Source organism: Dipodomys ordii, unplaced genomic scaffold (genome assembly GCF_000151885.1).
Source record: "Dipodomys ordii isolate 6190 unplaced genomic scaffold, Dord_2.0 Scaffold106, whole genome shotgun sequence".
NCBI classification, from domain to species: Eukaryota; Metazoa; Chordata; class Mammalia; order Rodentia; family Heteromyidae; genus Dipodomys; species Dipodomys ordii.
This window is the reverse complement of record NW_012267322.1, coordinates 7,753,915-7,774,393: the sequence shown is the minus strand read 5'-3', so window position 1 is coordinate 7,774,393 and position 20,479 is coordinate 7,753,915. Positions and strand designations below refer to the sequence as shown.

The window sequence follows — 20,479 nt, the reverse complement described above, 5'->3', positions numbered from 1 at the left end:
TTAATAGAGGGGACTCTGGTGCTATGTGAAATGTGACCTGTTCCTCCACTTTGTCTAGACTTCACAAGAGGACTGAGAGCAGGAGCTAGGTTATAAATCCAAACTGACTGCATCAGATAGGAAAAACAGAGTTAAGCACTTTAGAACAGATTACAAAGTGATGATTTATCTCTGACACCCTGGTAAGTCACTCAATATGGAGACAAATGAAGGTTTCAAAGATGTTTTACCTTACTCATATTCACAGAAATTTGACCTCAACAACTACTGAACACTAATGGGAGTTTATCCTTTTCTTCTAAAAATTATTGAACAATGCAAGGGGAGAGGGGAGAAAAGACAGTTTTTCTCTCCTTTGTGCTCAGATGTCATTATGGACAGGATCTACTAGGAAGTAGGGAAGTCCAGTTTATATGTCACCCTGTTTACCAGAGCAAAAGACTTACAGAAAATAGTTTACTGTTGATCACCATGTAAATCATTTATATATCTGTAGGCCACATGCCCTCTACTCCATGTAAAATAGGAAAAAGGAAGAGTTTATTTGGAAGAAAGGACTTCCCCAGAGGGAAAACTACATGGTTGCCTTAAATGGACAAGGGAAAAGATGACTGTCCAGAATCTTACCATAGTCTTCTAACAGTTGTTTTTGGAACTGTGAGAGGGTGAGTCTGTCTTGTGGAGAGCTGGTGCCGTCGTCATCAAAACATACTTGGTTCAACTAAATCCCCAAAAGAAACACATACATGGGTACAAATGCCATCCTAAACCATGTGAGTGGTTGCAGCTGCCTAACAGCTACACTCAGTGCTGTGAGCTGGTGCCTGTGTGGAAAACGATGGTTACTGGGGCTACGGGGATATTGTTCAGTAGTAAGATTAGCATGTGTAATGTCCTGAGTCACTAAAAAAATAAACAAAAAATAAGCAGATAAACAAACACAAATATGGTTGGTTATTAACTGGAATGGGGCCAGCACATAAGAAATCCATTGGCTTGGCCCTGATCACCTTACTGGTATTACGGTTCATTAAGCAGGAATGGAGAACTTGAGCACATAGAAAGGGTAAAGCCCTGCCCAGCGAGGGAAACGTGTCTACCTTCAGCCACAAGTAATCTTCAGTTTTGTCTGCCACTTCACTCTGGTTGTCAGTGATGTCACATCTGCCAATGATACAGTATACAGCCCGCTTATAGGGATCTGTGTTGTTCCTGAGGGCTCTGCGGTAGTGAAGCCGGAGTTTGTTTTCAGTTGCTGGAGACAACCTGAACACATTAAGAGAACAGTCAGATAACACACAGTAAAGATTCCCCAAAGGCAAGTAAAAGCACTCACTAGGCAGTGAGGAAGCTTACTGCACCCCAGCAGCAGACACCATCCACCCACATAATGTCACTTTGACCTCACTTGCAGTTGCATCTGTGGCTCTTTGCTGTTTAGCTCTCTCTAGTCCTGAGATCTCTGAGGGAGATCAATGCTGGGGACTAGCATTCCATCCCACCTCAGAAGCCTTCATACAGTGAGGGACCAAAGTAAATTCTTCCTTTAACTATCTTAATACTTTGGCCTTCACATCCCTTATTCATATGGGGTTACTTCCCAAAAAGCACCTATAGGGTTTTCTGGGTAGAGGGGCTAAGATATTAATCCTTTTCTTTCTTCCTCCCACCCTCAACAAGGTTTGTGAGTGTGTGGTTGGTGTATTGTAACATCAACCAATCCTCCATTCTTCCTTTCCTTTTGTGGTTTTAGAGATTAAACTCATAGTCTTGTACTAGGCAAGTACTCTACCACTAGTCACACTCCCTACGGTTCTGTAAATGATAACATGAGCAAAACAAGAGCTTATGGTTTAAGAAATCTCTTGACATTCATTATAAACGTTGCCAAGCAAATACTCATTTTTCACATATGCAACAGGAGGAAGCATCATTATTCTTTTATATATGTATATATACTCTCTATATACATATGTATGTAAAACTGGATTTGAATCTGAACTTATAGCCAATGAGAGAACAAAATTCAGAGCAAAACTATTTAGCAGTTCTTTAATGCAAGAGCATTTTTGAAAAAAGAGCTTAGGCCGGGCACTGGTGGCTCATGCCTGTAATCCTAGCTACTCAGGAGGCTGAGACCTGAGGATCGCAGTTCAAAGCCAGTCCGGGCAGGAAGGTCTGTGAGACTCTTTCTCGAATTAACTATCAGAAAACAGGAAGTGGCGCTGTGGCTCAAGTGGCAGAGTGCTCCTCTTGAGCTGAAGAGCTCAGGGAGTACCTAGGACCAGAGCTCAAGGCCCACAACCGGCACAAAAAAAAAAAAAAAAGAGCTTAGTAAATTCAGTGTTTACTTCTAAGATTGCTAACTTTATGATTCTAATCTTCAAGTTATGAAGCATGTGACAGCATATTTCTACATTACACTGAATGGAAAAGCACTTTTGTTTAAGCAAGTAAGGTGAATGTAAAAACAAGAGGTTCCATTTTATAAAGAATCCTGGCATGCCCAGTATAGTAAACCATGCAGTCCATTATACACCCAAGCATAGTCCATCACTCACTGGAATAGAATTCCCAAGCACAGGTAAGTGTAATTCTAGATATCCGTATCAAAATGGGACTCTTTCTTAATGTTTTCAATCATTATTGCTAAGGCGTTGTGCTTACTTTCTAAGCTTTTGCCCCAAACAGAAACTTAATTTGAGCATGTACAGGGAAAAGAACACTGGAGACCACCCCCTCAATTCCACGTGGCTTCTTCTGGATGCGCCTCGCCATTCACTGTACCTTCTATCCTTGCTGTTCATGTACTCTTGGAACCAGGTTTTAAACTCTCCTAGCTGGTGCTGGGCTCGATTGACCACCTGAGATGCAGCAAGCAGGTCCCCACAGCGCATGCAGTAGTAAATTAATGCCCAAACAGGATGGCCTTCTACCTCTCCATCCTAAAACAGGAATGACAGATACTCAAAATAAACCAATAAAAGCTAACCAACAATTTCTAATGTACCAGCTAAGTCCCTGTCCTTGTACCAAGTCACTTAAGTTTCCATAGCAATACCATGATGTTAAGAATCATTAACAGACAGCCTCCTCCTCCCTATTTTACAAAGAAACTGAATCATGAGGAAGTTCAGTACTGGAAAGTGACAGTGTGGATCTGGAGTTTTTCATCTGAAGCATGTAGTCACTTGATCTAAAGCCAGTCTCATGTTTTCTTCATGGAACCCAGTAACTAGTAATAACTGGAAAACATTCTTCTTAGATAACTTTTAGGCCTCCCACACCCACAACAAAGGTAAGAGATGTCACTGACCAATCAAGAGAGGATGGTTATATAATTAACTACTAATGAACAGCTAATTGTTCATTCCTAGTTCACCTTGGTGCCAGACAGTAGAGGCATCAGGGGCTAAGGCAGCTCTGTCTCACTATTGTAACTGATCTGTCCTAAGTCTGGCCTTGTTACATGTCTGTATAGTAGACCTCTGCCTAATCTTCTCTCTGTGTTTCACCAACTCCTCCAAAGAAGTAGAGCCCAAACCTCTTTTCTCAGCCCTTTCATTTTATCCCTAGCATACTCTTCCTGAAAACCAAAATCACAAGATGTCACTGACCTCTTACAGCCTTTGAGCTGGCCACATGCAAAGTGGTTAGCCTGTTTTCAAGACCTTCACTAACTTGTCCAGACTCACTGGGCCTTTACTACATGCCCGATGCTACAGGTATTTTGTTGTCTCCACCCATTTGTTCATGTTGTCCTATCCTTCTGGGATAGCCTTCCCAAGGCCTCAAGTTGGATCATCCCTATTCTTTAAGTATGACCTTTTATGATGTCAGCCTCCTTTGTATCCCTCTACCCTTACTATAAAGCTTCAGTTTAGCATTTTGTATACTACGTGATACTCAACTCTTAAGATATTCCATTGCTAGACTGAGAGTTTGAAAGAGGAGATCACATCTCAGAAATCCTATTACCCTCTGCTCTTCTAGCAGTTTTAGTCAGAAATTTGAGACATCATCCCTGACTACCTCCCACACCCATGACCACCTCTCACACCCATGACCTGAAGTCCCCCCTCTCCTCCCCTTTACTCTAGATTCCTCACAATTGACTTCTGAAGAGCCTCCTGCTCTTTACTGCTCTGACCATCTCTAAACAGAAACTAAGAAGGCCTAAGAGCAACTGCTCTAGTGTTGTGACTGACTATATGGGGAAGTCTGTGAATACCTGAAGTCCAGGTAAGGGAGCAGGAAGTTTTATGTTCAGGAAACTTCGAACCAACTGGTAAGTTCCAGGCACACCACCCAGCTGTGCCTGATGCAAATTTCCAAAGACAGTCACGAGGGTGTAATTCTTATAACTAGGAAAGTATTAAGAGGAAACACATATTACATACATTCATGCCATTAGGCTGTGAGTTCTGCCAATAGGGCCTAACACAGAAGAAGAAACAGTATATGTTTAATAAAGAAAAGACAGTATTTATCATTGGAAAGAATTCTTATCTCTTCAGATACTGGAAAGATTACCCTGGAGGAAAGCAAGTGTCCTATAGATAATACAGAATAATGATTCCAGTTCACAGCATTTCATACTCTAAGGAATTATTTAATTTTTTTCAACCTATAAAACTCAAAAGAACAGTCCAATGAATTTCTGGGTTAAGGAAGCCAGGATGATGATGTTAACATTTGTGTATGTTTCCCCTCATTATCCATATATATACATGCAAAAAAAATTTTTTTAACAAGCTATTTGAAAATATGTGATAGAAATCTGGGGCTATCTCACCTGTGAACACTTTCAACATGTAGCTCCTAAGAACTAGGATATTTTACCTTCTTAACCTTAATGCCATTATAATACCAAAAAATTAACATTAACATTCTATTGTTTTTTGTTTTTGTCGGTCATGGGGCTCGAACTCTGGGCCTGGGCGCTGTCCCTGAGCTCTTCAGATTAAGGTGAGTGCTCTACCACTTGAGGCACAGTGCCACTTCTGGCTTTTTCTGCTTATGTGGTGCTGAGGAATTGAACCTAGGGCTTCATTCATGTAAGCCAAGCAATCTACTATTGAGCCACCTTTCCAGCCCAACATAGTATTGTTATCTAAGATATAACTTATATTCAAGTTTATTAATGACATCCTTTATAAATTTATTTCCTTTAAAAATTTTTTATTTTGTTGTAAAGATGATATACAGTTATATAAGGTAATGAGTACATTTCTTGTCAAGCACTATTACACACTCCCTTGTTTTTTTCTCACTATCCCTCCCCTTGAAGTTTATTTTCTTTTTTTTTCTTTTGTTGATCATAGGGCCTGAACTCTGGGCCTGGGCACTGCCCCTCAGCTCTTCAGCTCAAGGTGAATGCTCTACCACTTGAGCCACAGCACCACATCCGGCTTTTTTCTTTTTGCTTATGTGGTACTGAGGAATCGAACCCAGGGCCTCATGCATGCAAGGCAAGCGCTCTACCACTAAGCCACCTTCCCAGCCCCAGAGTATGATTTTTGGAGGGAGGGGAGGGGGGTGGTTGTGAGGCTTGAACTCAGGGCCTGGGTGCTGTCCTTGAGCTCTTCAGCTCAGGCTAGCATTCTACCACTTGAGCCACAATGTCACTTAAGTTTATTTTCTTTTTAAATTCAGGATCCAATTCAGGAAATACATGACAGCTATAATAGTCATATATTTTCTTTAGTGTAGGGTAGATAGTTCTACCACCTTTTTTCGTTTTCATGGGAGACTTAAAAAAAAGCCTATGCCAAGGCTGAGGATATATATAGCTCAGTGGCAGAGCACTTGTCTAGTACAGACAAGAACCTGTGCTCAATCCCCAGTACCAAAGAAACAAAACAAAACAAATCCAGGCCAGCTGTCTGGTACAATATCCTACAGGCTACACAATTGCCTTATGATTCCAGACTAGATGGTGAGTGAGTGTGTGTGTGTGTGTGTGTGTGTGTGTATACATGCACTTACATGCATGTGTCAGTCATTCCTGAGGCTTGAGCATTGTCCCTGTGTGTGTGTGTGTGTGTGTGTGTGTGTGTGTGTATGTGTGTGTGTGTATGAGAGTGAATCTTGGAGCTTGAACTCAGGGCCTGAGCACTGTCCCTGAGCTAGTGTTCTATCACTTCAGCCATAGCTCTACTTATTGCTTTTTTAGTAGGTTGTTGGAGGTAGACTCTCATGGACTTTCCTGACCAGGCAGGCTTCAAATCATGATCCTCAGATCTCAGCCTCCTGAGTAGCTAGAATTACAGGCATGGGCCACCAGCAACTGGGTCCACAAATTAATTTAAGAAGTGTAATGAGCTCCTCATCACTGGAACTATTTAAAAGATTAAGAGAATAAAGAGTTCAAACAAATACATGTCCAATATGATTTCTTCCAACTTGAATGAAGACAATTCATGAGCTGACAAGGGCCCAAGCTGAAGAAGTCTGAATTCCTTGTGGGCTTCAAAATACATAGCCTGCTTTACTGTGGAATGTGGCAGAGAAGAGACAGAACAACCCTGTAGTTTCTCAACATTTCTGGCTTTATGTTTGAAAAATTATTTGGGACTGGGCCTACTTTGCCATCTGGTACATAAAAAAATCATTTGAAATATTGTACATATACTGTTAGCCAAACAGTATCAGCAAAATTACTTTAAAATCAAATATAGTTATTCTAAGATACCACATTTGTCAAAGGGTTAAATAAATAAGTCCTTAAAAAAAGATGTCCTAGAGATAGATACTCTAGAAGGATAAAAGCTATTTTTAATGTTCAGGACACTCCAAAATAGCTCCAAAAAATTCTGTCAAGGGACATTGTAGAACAAAAAAAAACATTTTGAATTAAATGAAAAATAAAATAGTAAATAATAGAATAAGATGGCTTATCAGAGATGTAAAACAAAGAAATGATGCCTAGTATGATTGGTAAAATTGAACAGCAATGTTAAGGATTAGGTTTAATGGGAAAAACAATAATGAGCAGTTAATTATGTACATACATTCATTTAAAAGAATTCCTAGGATTTTTAAAAATATGGTTCATATTTTACTGATTTATAAGGAATAAATATTGCTATATACAAAAGATTCTCTATGGCTGAAGATCAATATACCCAAAGCTTTATCACAAAGAAGCAAAGTTTGATAAATTATTTTACATATCTTTTATAACTGTGCAGAAGAACTTTAAAAAAAAAGGCAATCTGAGTTTAAGATTTTTCTTAACAAGGGAATGAAAGCTAGTGAGTATATGTTGGATGGTGTTCATTTCATGTGGCTATTGTATAATCAATACAGCATTTGGCATAAAAACCTATTCTCTGCTATACAAAGTCTGAATTACCTCAGTTACATACATGGAAATCGTATGACTTCCTAATGAAGTATTATTTTGTTGACAAAGAACCACCACACTACAAGGCTGCTGGCAGGTGCAGTGTTTCAGTGGCAAAGAGCTGCAATTTAGTCAGTACATTCAACTGGGCTTTCTTTTCCAAAGCCAGCAGGGAAAGGCCCAGCACTCTGTCTCAGAAATAAAGAGAGTCTATTGCACACTCTTGACAACCCCTGCTGGCCCATTTAGAGCTAGAAGGAGTGTCCACAGGGAGGGATGAATGGCCCTGGCCCTGCTAATGAAAGGGACAATAGTTAGGGCACAAGGACACAGCCACAAACCCCTCAGCAACCAACTCCCATTAGTGAGGAGGTGGCTAAAAAGCCAAGGCACAAAACATAGGCATTAGCAGCAGGGTAAGGCCCAGCCTCATAGGGGTTAACTCAGTAGAGTCAGAGGAAAGTGAAGTTAAGGGGGCCTCTCTAATGTTTTAAGATGGTAAGATTGCTAGAAGTAAAACTTTAAATGCTGCAGAAAACAAGAGTTAAAGAGTAATGGCTGAATCACATCAGCAAACGGGATTATAGCCTGAGGCCTTCACAATAGCTCCATATAAAGAAACAGAAGAGAAAGAAAAAGAGAAGTCTAACAATGTTGTGCTCTCCTGTGACCTTCCACAAGAGATCTTTTTTATTTGAAGATTTGAAGGGCTATTTTCTATTATAGGTTAACGTGACTGCCTTTAAAAATGTAAAGATGCTGTTAGTGGATGAATACACAAAGAAAATGTAGCACCTACACCCAATGAAGCAACATCACTATTTACAAAGGAAGGAAATAGTATCATATGTGACTACAAGGATGAATCTTTCCCTTTTTTTTTGATGATGTATGAAATTTTATTTATACTCACTGATTATTAACTTTGAATATAACATTCATTATATAGTCAACCTATTAATAAAAGGAATAGCTATTTCTGAAAATCACTTAAAGGCAAGGTATTTCTATTTCTGAATTGCATAAAATGCATAAAGTTCTTTATATTTAAATGTGTATTCTTTTGTGCAAATGTCTGCATCTGAATTCTTCTATCCATATGAGATCTAAAAACACTACATAAACAGACCTGATGGAGAAATGTTTCTAAGCACAGAATTACCTCTCAGGCTTAGTCAATCTGTTTAAATTACACAAGCTACAGCACACTCTGCCCTAGGACTACTGAAGCCAGAGAAACAGTTGACCTCAGGGGATTTAGATAGCCAGCTATGCTGTGTAATGGCTGCCTTACCTCTGCTCAAGGTATCCCAAGGCCTGCCTAACAAACTCCATGCGCACCTCCACACTGCTGCGGCTCTTCAGGGCATCAGTTGCCGGTGCCAATAATACATCTGTCATTTGTTTGACCATGGTCCACATGTCAGAGATGCTCTGTACATAAATGAGACTGCATGTGACAAAAGCTTCAGAGCTAGTAAAATTATTTGGCTTAGAATACTCTGACCTCAACAGTGGCAGGATGAAGAGAGGGGTGAGGTAAATGTTTTCTGTATGAGAGCCCAAGTTCGGTGCCGAAGAGCCCTGCCAGCCATCCGTGTTCTGTCCACTGATGATCATGCCCCACGTTCCCCTGAGCTGGTTTTCAGACCAGTTACCATTCCAATCTGACATAACCACCTACATAGTTACTGACACATAAAAAAAGCAACAGGAACACTGAATCTCAGTGGTTCACCCCTAAAGAAAAAGCCAACACATTTAAGATTGTCCAGAGCAATGGGAGTTTAAACACAAGTGCCGATTTTCAGTCTTTAGAAGGGTATTTAAGTCTCCCAAGGCTTAAAGTATGAGTTTAACCTAAATAATATAGGTTTTTGTCTTTCCAGAGACTCTCCAGGGCCACCGCTCTAACCCATGTTGTGTCACAACCTCCTACTTACTCCCTTCAAAAGCCCGTTCCTGGAAGGCACAGCATTCTTTCTTTTGTATACCCCACACAGCAGCCCCTTGCTCTCCCCAGAGTCCTCTTAGCTATCAATTTCTCCTTAAAAGGGTTTCCTGAGCCTCTCTCAAGCAGCTATTGTACAAACACAGTTTACACTTTTTCTGAAAACAAGAGAAAAGTCTGTTCTCAAGGTTTCCCTCAAACACGAAAGCTACAGAATTACAGCAATGTGACTTGCTCTAGGTGGTAAGGTACTGCTGAATTCCTTTTCTTCTTTAGAAAGGAAGACCTTTATATTTTATTTCCTTATACTTTACTTTTTAAGAAAAGCCAGATGCATTTTTGAGAAAAATGACCAAAAAAAAAATCTGGGTATAGATGCTTATTCCCCTAATCCTTCCCTCCCTACCTTTCCCTAGACACCTAAACCTTGGTTCTTGAGGGTAGGGATAAAGATCTCACATGAGTCAAGTTCAAGGGGCTAGCATAAACTACATCCTGCATTTCAGCCTCCTTAAAGAACCCGTGAAGTTAGTCTATCTGCGGAGGGAAACTCCTGAGCAAGTAGTCAGAGCCCAACAGGCCTGGATAGCAAACAGCTCTAGAACGCTTACAACTTAATTGACCCTGGCTGGCCAATTTGAAGATCAATTTTAAAGAAATAATAAAAACAAACAAGCAAAACCCACCCTGAGCCTTAGGAAAAGAAAACGGAGAAATAGTTAATATTGTATCATATACAAGAGAGTGTTTCCTCAGAACATTTCTGCCAAGTCAGTGACTGCTAATCCCCTCTGAACACCCAACTTCACTCAATAGCTCTGGTGCTACCTTATCATCCAGCTCTGCCACAGAAGCACAGAGGTCCACGAGGTTAGGCTGCAGGTGCCCATTCACAATCTTCTCATTATAGATATAAATCTGAAATGATGGAAAGCAAAATAAATGGCACAATTTCTATTTTTATTCTTTTTAAGACATCCTGAAGTAGTTCTGATGCCAACAAAGAGTCAGTAAAAGCTTCTGCCAACTTTCTCTTTCTTCTTTCTGTGGCTGGGCTGTCCACAGGGCTGGCTCTCCTGCTCTGTGGGCAACATACCCAAGCTAACTGCTACCCCAGCCTTCCAAACACCCAAAGAATAGGTGCAAGGTGGCCCTGGGACAGGAGTGCTCTGACACTCCTCTATGTATCTTTAAGGGGCAAGGAGCAATGAAGAAACTGGCAATATAAGACACTATACTGGCTGGATGCTGGTGGCTCACACCTGTAATCCTAGCTAGACAGGAGGCTGAGATCTGAGGATCGAGGTTCAAAGACAGCCTGGACAGGAAAAGCCCATGAGACTCTTATCTCCTATAAACAACTCAGAAAACTGGAAGTGGCACTGTGGCTCAATTGGTGGAGTGCTAGCCTTGAGCTGAAGAGCAGAGGGACAGCGCCCAGGCCCAGAGTTCAAGCCCCATGACGGGGGGGGGGGGGGGAGCACAACACTATACTGCTTCCTAAAAATTATGCCAAAGCCTGAGTCAAAAGAGCAAATGACTCCAGATCCAAGGCTCATGGACCAAGAAAGGGACCAGGTCACAGTCACCCTCCACAGACATTTGCTATTCACTTACAATAATCATTTCTCTGCTCCTTAGGTAAAAATACTGCACAAAAAGGAAGAAGATACAAAAGGAGGGAAGGGAGGGATGTTTAAGGTAGAGGAAAGGTCATTATTACTTTGGATTTTGCTTTTAAAGTACTAAAGTGATAATAGTAAAAATTAGTAAGTTCTACTCCTATGGAAGTCTTCACTCTGTATCTGAAGTCCTTGCTTTACTAAGGAAGTATTGCCCAGAGCACCGAGGTTAGCCAAATCATGACCCCACTGGACCTGAAGTTCCTCTACTTAATAGAAATAATTTCATTTAGCTTCCAGGGCTGTTACAGAGGCTAAATGAAGTGTTTTTAACCTCTAAGGCAATGTTTATACACTCAATAGTGAGTGGTTCTTAGGTGTCTCCTTTTGTAATATGCTGTGTTCAATACAGGTACTTAAGTATTCATTCTCCTCTGGAAGGGACAGACAGATAAACAGAGTCCTAAATGTTGTTAAGTACTACGAAGCTTTAGTCTTTGAAGATGTAGAAATGACATCATTTCTCTCCTCAGACATTTACAATTCCATTGGGCTGGCCTCCTGATGGTGGCCATGGCAATGGATGGAGTTGGCCATATAATAAATGTTGAACTTAAGGGTATTGATATACAGGAGATTTAAGAAAAAGGGAAAAATTAAACGCAAACAGAAGGTGGGCCCCAGTGGCTGATGCCTGTAATTCATCTATCATATGGTCATATTCAACAAGCAAAGCATGATCCCCAACGCACCAGGAGCTTCTTCAAGACAACAATACCAAGTAGTGCTCAGGACACTTTGCTTGCCAAGGCCAAAAAGCATTTAGAACATTTCTTTCAACAAGTGGTGAAAGAAGGATTTTTAACTCTACCATCAGCTGACCAGGTTATTCAGTTAATACAGAACTCAATTTGCTATTCAATGAAGTTATTCAGCTTCATTTTAAATGCAGCTATTGTTAACAGTGTAAAAAGGGATACCCTGGCCAGTGGAGAGGGCAAATTGCAATGTGAGTCATTCTATTATTCTATTTAATAGAAGTCTCCAGTGCCATATATGGTAAAATATTAACCAGTCCTTCAAAAAACAAAACAAAAAAAAATCACAACTTGCTTTCAGGTTTGACTTTCACATAAAACTGTTGTTCTCTTTGACTCCTCCAAAGCCCACAGGATCTTGCTGTATTAATCTTACTTGAGCACAACACTTACCTGCCGGGCATAGGCCATTTCAATGCTATCCAGAGAGCTTCGACCAGGGGGCCCCACATCACTGACATAACTTGGCTGTGGATAAAGGCAGTATAGAATTGGTCAAGAACAGTACTCAGCATGTGAAGAAATTTTTTTTAAAGATTACAGAATGCACTGCTAGAGTGCTAGCCTTGAGCAAAAGAAGCTCAGGGACAGTACGCAGGCCCTGAGTTCAAGGACCATGAATGGAAAAAATAAAAATTTAAAAAAAAAAAAGATCACAGAAATGTATCTGTCTTCAACAGAAACACGAGGATTCAATTTCCTAGTCAAAATTTCCTCAAATATTTATTTCACAGCATCAATAAAATACAATTTTCTTACCATGAATACAACAAGAGACCAGGTACAAAACTGGATTAATTAAAAAATAAAAGAAGAATCTCTTGTATAGTTTTCCTATTTAAAAAAAAAAGGAGAAGAAAGGAAAAAAGAGGGGAAAAGAAGAGAAAGAGAGAGAGAAAGAAAAGAGAGGGAGAGAGGGAGGGAGGCAGGGAGAAGAAAGAAGAATCATTATCAGCCCTCTATATATAGGGATACGGTGAGAAGGTGGCTGTCAGACAGAAAGAGAACCCTCACCTTGATGATGTACTTCCCAGCCTCCAGAACAAATTCTTATTGCTCAATCCAATAGGACTGTTGTCTATAACTGAGTTTCCTATGACTGCTATCTAGGACTGAGTCTATGACAAATACATACAGAAGCTCTGTTCTAGATGTTGAGGGGGCACGGGACAACAGAAATCCCTGTACTCGAGGAGCTTGTATGCTTATGAAGAGAGTCACCAAGAAAGATAAATAATGAAACAATATACTTTGGTCAACTGTAACAAGCATGTCAAGAAAAATGAAGTAGGAAAGGGGATGAGGCACACAGGTGTGCTCAGTCTAATTAGGGAAGCCTCCTTATAGCTTTGAATAAAGGCCTGAAAACAGATTAAGGCACTGCTCCTGTGGCTACCTGGGAGAAAAAATTCTCCACACAGAGCAGCAGAAAGTACAGAGACCCTCTCTCCAAATTCACCCTGTGAAGCACCTCCTACTATCACCAACCCCACATTCACTAGAATTCACTACAACCATCCTCAGCTTCTGTTTTATACCTCTTTTCTTTGCTTATTGCTTTCCCTCATTTTATAACCTCCATCTCCACTTATTTTTATAGAAAATATCTACGTAGTTTTAAATAGAGATGACAAGAATTGTATCAACCACAAAAAGGAGGCATGATAAGCCTTTCTGATGACCTAATGACAATTTCTGGCAAGGCACATCCTTCTAGCATTCAGCTTCATTCTCTATCAGGGCTTCCTCCCATGTCTTCACACCAGTGAGGCTACTGCTTTTATCAGTGGAACTCCTGTTTCCATCAACTATAGCACAGACAGCTAAGGAAACTGAACCATTAACATCATAATACTGGGTTCAGATGTATCCATCCATCCATCCATCCATCCATCCATGATGTGGTCCTGGGGTTTTGAACTCAGGGGCTTACACCTGATAAGATAGGTATTCTATCAAACAAGAGACTGTCTTGTCTGTTTTATGTCTAGGCTGGCATGGGCCACAATCCTAGTTCAACATGTGTTTATTCAACCACATAGCTGGGATGACAGGCATGCACCACTGCACGCAGCCGTAGGTTGCAGTCTCAAACCCTCCTCTCCCCAACCTGTACCACCCCAGATTGGCTTCAAACAATGATGCCCCATTTCTTCCCAAAAAGATAGGATTACAGGCTTTAGTCTCTGCTCAGCTGACATTTCTAACTTAAGTCCACATTAAAGTAACAGTTATTGATTCATTTTCTGGGTCTGAAGATGGTAAAGTCAGTGTAAAAGCCATTAACTCAGATGCACAAGTTGTGTATACCCATCCATGCAGGGGTAAGAAATCAGCCTACAGAGCTCGCTCCCTGCCTCCCCTAAAGAATTTGCTATCTTTGGGAAGAGTTACATACAGAAACATAAAAGTTATAAAAGGAAGATCAGAGTGAATATGAGTGTAGTATACTAGAGACTAAGGGCAGGCAGCAGAAAGGAGTGTTTAAACTGTGGTTCTAGAGAATTAACACTGTATGAAGGACACTGGGATTCCAGGAAGGTGACTTCTCTCACTGGTTCTAGCTGAGGTGGGAAACCTTTTCTGCCAAGGGCCATATGAAGATTTACCACCTCATTCCTAGCCCATACAAAATTATCAATACAGGCAGGATACAGGCAAAGGATAAGAAGCATACAAGAAACATATGGGTCTGTCCTGTCATATACCAATGATTTTTGTGGACCTTATATGGCCTGCAGCAGGCCAGAGGATGCCACCCCTGGCAGAGAAAAATACATCCTTCTGGAGCCTTAGATTCCCATCAGTCAAATGAAAGGGTCCCAAGAGGTTCCCCTCAGCTCTTATCCTCAGTGACCACTGGCATTAAAAGAAGATAAGCAAGCTGGGTGTTGGTGACTCACATCTATTATTCTAGCTACTCAGAAAGCTGAGATCTGAGGATTGTGCTTCAATGCCAGCTAGGGCATGAAAGTCCATGAGACTCTTATCTCCAACTAACCACCAAAAATCTGGAAGTGGAACTGTGTCTCAAGTGGTAGAATACTAGCTTTGAGTAAAAAAAAATAAGCTGGTACACACACACACACACACGCACGCACGCACGCACGCAGTTTACTGATTCCAATAGCTGCTGCTAGCTTGTTGACCCAATCAATGTCTATTCTCATTCCTTGTTTCTTACTTCTATTCCTTGTCACCTTTCAGGCCAGCACATGAAGTTAAATAGACCTGAGCAGAGGTAGGGAAGTTTTTATCTAAGTTTCTCATAACATCATTCTTAGGCCATACAAAATTATCAGTACAGGGACATGGATACAGGGCAGTCAACAAGAGCCTGTTAGACTATGTCTGCCTGTTATGTACAAACGGTCCAAGCATTCCTTACTTCTGGGTGTGCTAGTATGTCTTCAACAACTAGCTCCGGGGGAAGAGGACCATGGGTAGCATGTGCTGGTGTCTCTGATAAAAGTATTCTCAATGCAGCAAATCTCAAGATACCTGAAGTGATACCAGTTAGACTACAGATTCTATAAACCTTCATAGTAGGTCCAGGAGGTATATGCCACTGGTGTAACTTTTCCCACCTCCATTACAGTCAGGAATGGAGACAAAGTATGCTAGCTTCTTTGGAGACAGAGTCTGCTTCTCAGAACTTTTTTTTTTTTTTTTTGGTCGGTCATGGGGCTTGAACTCTGGGCCTGAGTGCTGTCCCTCAGCTCTTCAGCTCAAGGCTAGTGCTCTACCAGTTGAGCTACAGCACCACTTCTGGTTTTCTAAGTGGTTTATTGGAGAGAAGAGTTTCACGGACTTTCATGCCTGGGCTGGCTTTGAACTGTGATCCTCAGATCTCAGCCTCCTGAGTAGCTAGGATTACAGGTGTAAGCCATCAGCACCTGGCTCAGAACTGTTTTTGTATATGAAGGGGGGGGAGGGGGAGAAAGAGCCTAGCATGAGCTTTCAGCCTTCTTCCTCTCTTTACCCTTGAATACAGCAGCCATCTTGTGAGTCTTGTGTAAGTGGAGGCATCCAGAGACAAAAAAAAATAATGACACTTATTGAGCATTTGCAATGTATCCAGCACTGTCTGAATTCCCATGTATTAACTCCACAACTCTATGAAGTAGATATTTTACATATGAACATCCGTAGAAAGACGAAGCCATATACCAAGTTCACTACAGCAGGTCTGACTCCTGTGATGTTTGTCACATTCTAACCTGCTTACCTACTTCCTACTTGCGAAGACATCACCACAGGGGAGAGTGGTGGTTAGAAATCCCAGCTCAACAACCCCTACCCCCTCCTGAGTAGCTAGGATTACAGGCATGGGCCACTGGCTCCACTTCTTGCTAGCTGTTTACTTAAGCACATTGGTGCTTTTAAGCACAGCGTCTTAGCTATGAAATGGGAATAAAAATGACATTGACTCTACAGGTTTGGGATAAAGATTAAATGGAGAGAAAAATAGTACATTGTTCTCTGCATCAATGGGGCAGTGTTCCAGGATCCCTGCACATACTAACTTCTGCAGATGCTCAAGTGCTTTAAATAAAATTTGCACAAAACTTAGGCACATACTTTAAATCATCTCTAGGTGACTTATAATACCTAATACAATGTAAATGTCATGTAAATAGTTGTATTGTTTAAAGAATGATGGCAAGAAAAAAGTCCACACATGTTTGCTGCAGACATAATTTTTCTCTCCTTATTTTTGGTAAGTGATTGGTTAATTTCACAGATATGGAACCTAGTGAGATAGAAGTCAACTGCACTTCCTCACAGCACTATTGCAAGAAATAAGCAGGGAAGACTTAGTGCCCAACACGTGGCCAGTACCTGTTTGCTGCTGTTACTTTACAAAGAAATAAAACTATTATGATGTTGAACAACAATGGACACACACAATTATACATACAAACACATATATATATACATACACACATATATACATATATATGGATGCTGAAGAAACAAGATGTTTTAATTTGTGCTGTCTAGAAAGTCTCATCTAATTTTTTATAATAACATAGGCCAGCACATTTTCTACTGTGATCTATTCTCTAAAGGTTTTAATAACACTGTTGAGGATTGTTCTATAAGACAGCCACCTTACTAATTAGAGTTACCAAAAGCTAAAGATTCCATCCATTTAAAGAAGGAAGTATCATACCTGTCAAGCCAGCAACCTAAGCAGGGGCACAGGAGGAGGGAAAAGGACAGCAGTAAGGTACTTCTTCAAGGACACCATTGTTCAGCTATCCTGAATAGTCTGGACGAATGTTTTCCAGTACTAAAAAAATCTAATTTTTAAAATTAATCACTTAAAACGTATTTGGCTTGCCGGCGTCAAATTTCCATTTAAATTAATTTTGCCTAATGCTCTTGTTTTGAAAAGTAGGTCTCCTTCACTTGCCCTCCAAGCTGCTATTTCACTACACATGAGCCAGTTACCCATCAACAGGATGTGCACACAAACATTCCTCAGCAAAGGAGCTGGAATGCCACAGCCAGGGCATTTGAGGAAAAGTGGGCACCAGTATGCTGTGTGGAGTAACATTCCAAACACCTCTTGGTTTCCCTGCACGGGGGAGGGGAGGAGGAGTTGACCAAACCACAGTAGGGACAACTAGGATAGGATGACAGGAGTGGCCAACAGGAGCTGGAAATAAGATACCAGAAAGTCAGGGCCAGAGAGAAAATGAGGGGGCTTACCAGGAGTCTGGAGGGTGAGGAGAAACAGCAGCCTCCCAGAGAATGGACTGAGAACAGGCTTCTCAAATAGAGGAAAGCCTTTCCAAATCAGCCACTCTGGGAGGGAGGAGTATGGCAGGAGGAACATCAAACTTTTACTTAGCACCTACTGTTGAACAAGGCCTAAGTAAAGGTGCATAAAAACCTTTTCCCAGATGTGGTGCTATGGCTCAAAATGGCAGAGTGCTAACTAACCTTGAGCAAAAGAGCTCCGGGACAGTGCCTAGGCCTTGAGTTCAAACCCAATGACCGACATCTTCCTTCTCCTCCCCCCAAAAAGTTGTCCCTTTCTAGTTAATGGAGAAGGGATATAACGGGAACTCTCAACAAAACCAGTCTAGAGTGAAGAGAAAAGGTGATGACAATATAGAAAGAAGAGAGTTTAATTTCCAAGTGGAATGGTTTGGCTTTATGTAAGCAAGATGGAACAAAAGGTATTGATTTGCAATTATGTGGCTATAAAAGCACAGTAAAAACACCAAAAGAACAATAAAAACCCATTCACAGGAAATAAGAAGGCCAAGTTCCTCTAAATGCAACCTAACTAATTACTATCTGACTTATTCTTCATGGATAAAATGCATAGAATACTTGGGCCATTCCTATGGTAGAATATTAACATAGCCACTATCAAAATAACATAGACTTTTTATTATGTAGTAACATAGGAAAAGTGCCAAAGTGGGTAGAACATAAAACAAAAACAATGTCAAACTTTTGAAGCTAGTTCATACAATGATGCCATCTACGGCTGATAATATATTGACATGGTGTAAACATGTAAATATGTGTAAGTACCCCAGGAAACTGTAAAGATGTATACTACTGACAGAGGTCATATCTGAGTGAGTAGCAGTTTTCCTAAGTGGGTCTACATACCTGCAATATCAGAATAGTACACAGAATAAAAAGTGCTCATGTGTAATTGTGAAAATAAAATGGAAGGACCTTTAAAGCTGGGATTTTCTTGTTTTTTCTTTCTTTCTTTTTTGTCAGTTGTGGGCCTGAACTCGGCTTGGGTGCTGTCCCTCAGCTTTTCAGCTCAAGGCTAGCCCTCTACCCCTTGAGCCACAGCACTACTTCTGGCTTTTTCTGCTTATGTGGTGCTGAGGAAATGAACCCAGGGCCTCAAGAATGCAAGGCAAGCACTCTACCACTGAGCCACCTTCCCAGCCTCTTGTTTTTAAAAGTGTTAGCAGCTGGTGCTGGTGGCTGACACCAGTAATCTGGGCTACTCAGGAGGCTGATATCTGACGACCAATCACAGTTTGAAGTCAGCCTGAGCAGGAAACTGTGAAACTCTTACCTACAATAAGCTCCAAAAAGCTGGAAGCACAGCTGTGACTCAAGTGGTAGAGCACTAGCCTTGAGCAAAGAAAAGTCAAGGGACAGGCACCCAGGCCCTGAGCTCAAGCCCTAGGACAAGAACCACCTCCATGCTTCCACCAGCCCCCCCCTCACCTCCCCCCCCCGGGGGGCAAAAAAAGAAAAAAAAAAGATAGAAAGAAAAAAGTAGAGTGCTTTCTTTCTACATCTGAAATCCAATTTAAACCCCATTGTGTGAACCAGGCTAATTCCCTAGGAACTGTCAGGGAGCCATAGTACGTAACTTAGAATCATCTAGCCTGGAGTTTTCAGATTCAAACTGTCACTCTATATTTTACTGAATTTCATCAAATCTAATGCATCATCTATTATAAGATACAATGTCACTTTATGTGCCACTAGGGAAAAAAATGCTGCCAAACTATGACATACCATTGAATTTAATAAGTATCTTGAGATGTTAGGTATCAGAAATGCCTAGCAAGCATAGTCATGATACACACACACACACACACACACTAGAAAACTTGTCTGATGAAATATGGTATTGAGTCTCTTATCAAAATAAAAAATTTCTCAACTACACCAAACAGTTCATACATCACAGCATAGAATGTCACCATTGTTATTCATAATTGTTAGGCAGTTCAACTTTTTCAGGAAGTATGTTGTTTGCTAAGTCATTTTCTAGACAATACATTACGATATTGCCCATCAACTAACCAACACATTCACTAGACTATAATGAGGCTAAATTTACCTTTAAATACTGTTTTAAAAGTTGGATAAGCACAAAGAAAATATAAACAAAAACAGATTCCATTTCACTCCTATCAGAATGGCTATCATCAAGAAAATAAGCAGCAAATGCTGGCAAGGATGCAGGGAAAGGGGAACCCTCACACATACTTGGTGGAAATGTAAATTAGTGCAACTGCTATGGAATTCACTATGGAAATTTCCACCAACAGTGTTTAAGGATTCCTCTTTCCCTGCAGCCTGACCAGCATTTGACATTGTTTTCTTGAATGGGCTGCCATTTCAAGTTATGAATCAGTCTAGGTGTCTAACATCCTAGGCGCTTTATCAATTCATCTGGAATTGATAAAGAAATTGTGTGTGTAATAGACAAAATATTATTCCACTATAAAGAATGAAATCAAGTTACGTGCAGAAAATGGATGAAAAGAAAATAGATGGAACTATTCACTATTAATAAGCCAGATTCAGAAAAAACAAATATTGCATATTTTCTCCCATATGCAGAATCTAGATCTAAAAAATATAAATGATGGACTATAGTCAGGGGCGGGCCAATGGGAGGGAGGAAAGAGAAGATAGAGGATATAATATGATCGAAGTGTACTTCATACACATATACAAAGGACATAATGAAAAAATTAAAAGGACATAATGAAACTAAGAATTTGTAAGAAAGTTTAAAAGGTGGGAAGGGGTAACAAGAGTAATGAAGTGAGGGGCTGGGAAGGTGGCTCAGTGGTAGAGCGCTTGCCTTGCATGCCTGAGGCCCTGGGTTCGATTCCTCAGTACCACATAAGCAAAAAGAAAAAAGCCGGATGTGGTGCTGTGGCTCAAGTGGTAGAGCGCTAGCCTTGAGCTGAAGAGCTGAGGGACAGTGCCCAGGCCCAGAGTTCAG

At 40.8% G+C, this 20,479-nt stretch overlaps 1 protein-coding gene across 1 annotated transcript in view; it reads right to left on the bottom strand.

The window, feature by feature from the left end:
- Nup93 (nucleoporin 93kDa) overlaps window positions 1-20,479 on the bottom strand; it is a 112,136-nt gene that overhangs the window by 11,153 nt on the left and 80,504 nt on the right. Inside the window, exons 6-12 of the mRNA XM_013027991.1 lie at window positions 12,133-12,207; window positions 10,128-10,217; window positions 8,643-8,782; window positions 4,232-4,364; window positions 2,788-2,945; window positions 1,101-1,266; window positions 628-721 (exon numbers count right to left, since the gene is read on the bottom strand). Coding sequence (XP_012883445.1) covers window positions 628-721; window positions 1,101-1,266; window positions 2,788-2,945; window positions 4,232-4,364; window positions 8,643-8,782; window positions 10,128-10,217; window positions 12,133-12,207 — 856 coding nt within the window. The remainder of the gene's footprint in view (window positions 1-627; window positions 722-1,100; window positions 1,267-2,787; window positions 2,946-4,231; window positions 4,365-8,642; window positions 8,783-10,127; window positions 10,218-12,132; window positions 12,208-20,479) is intronic.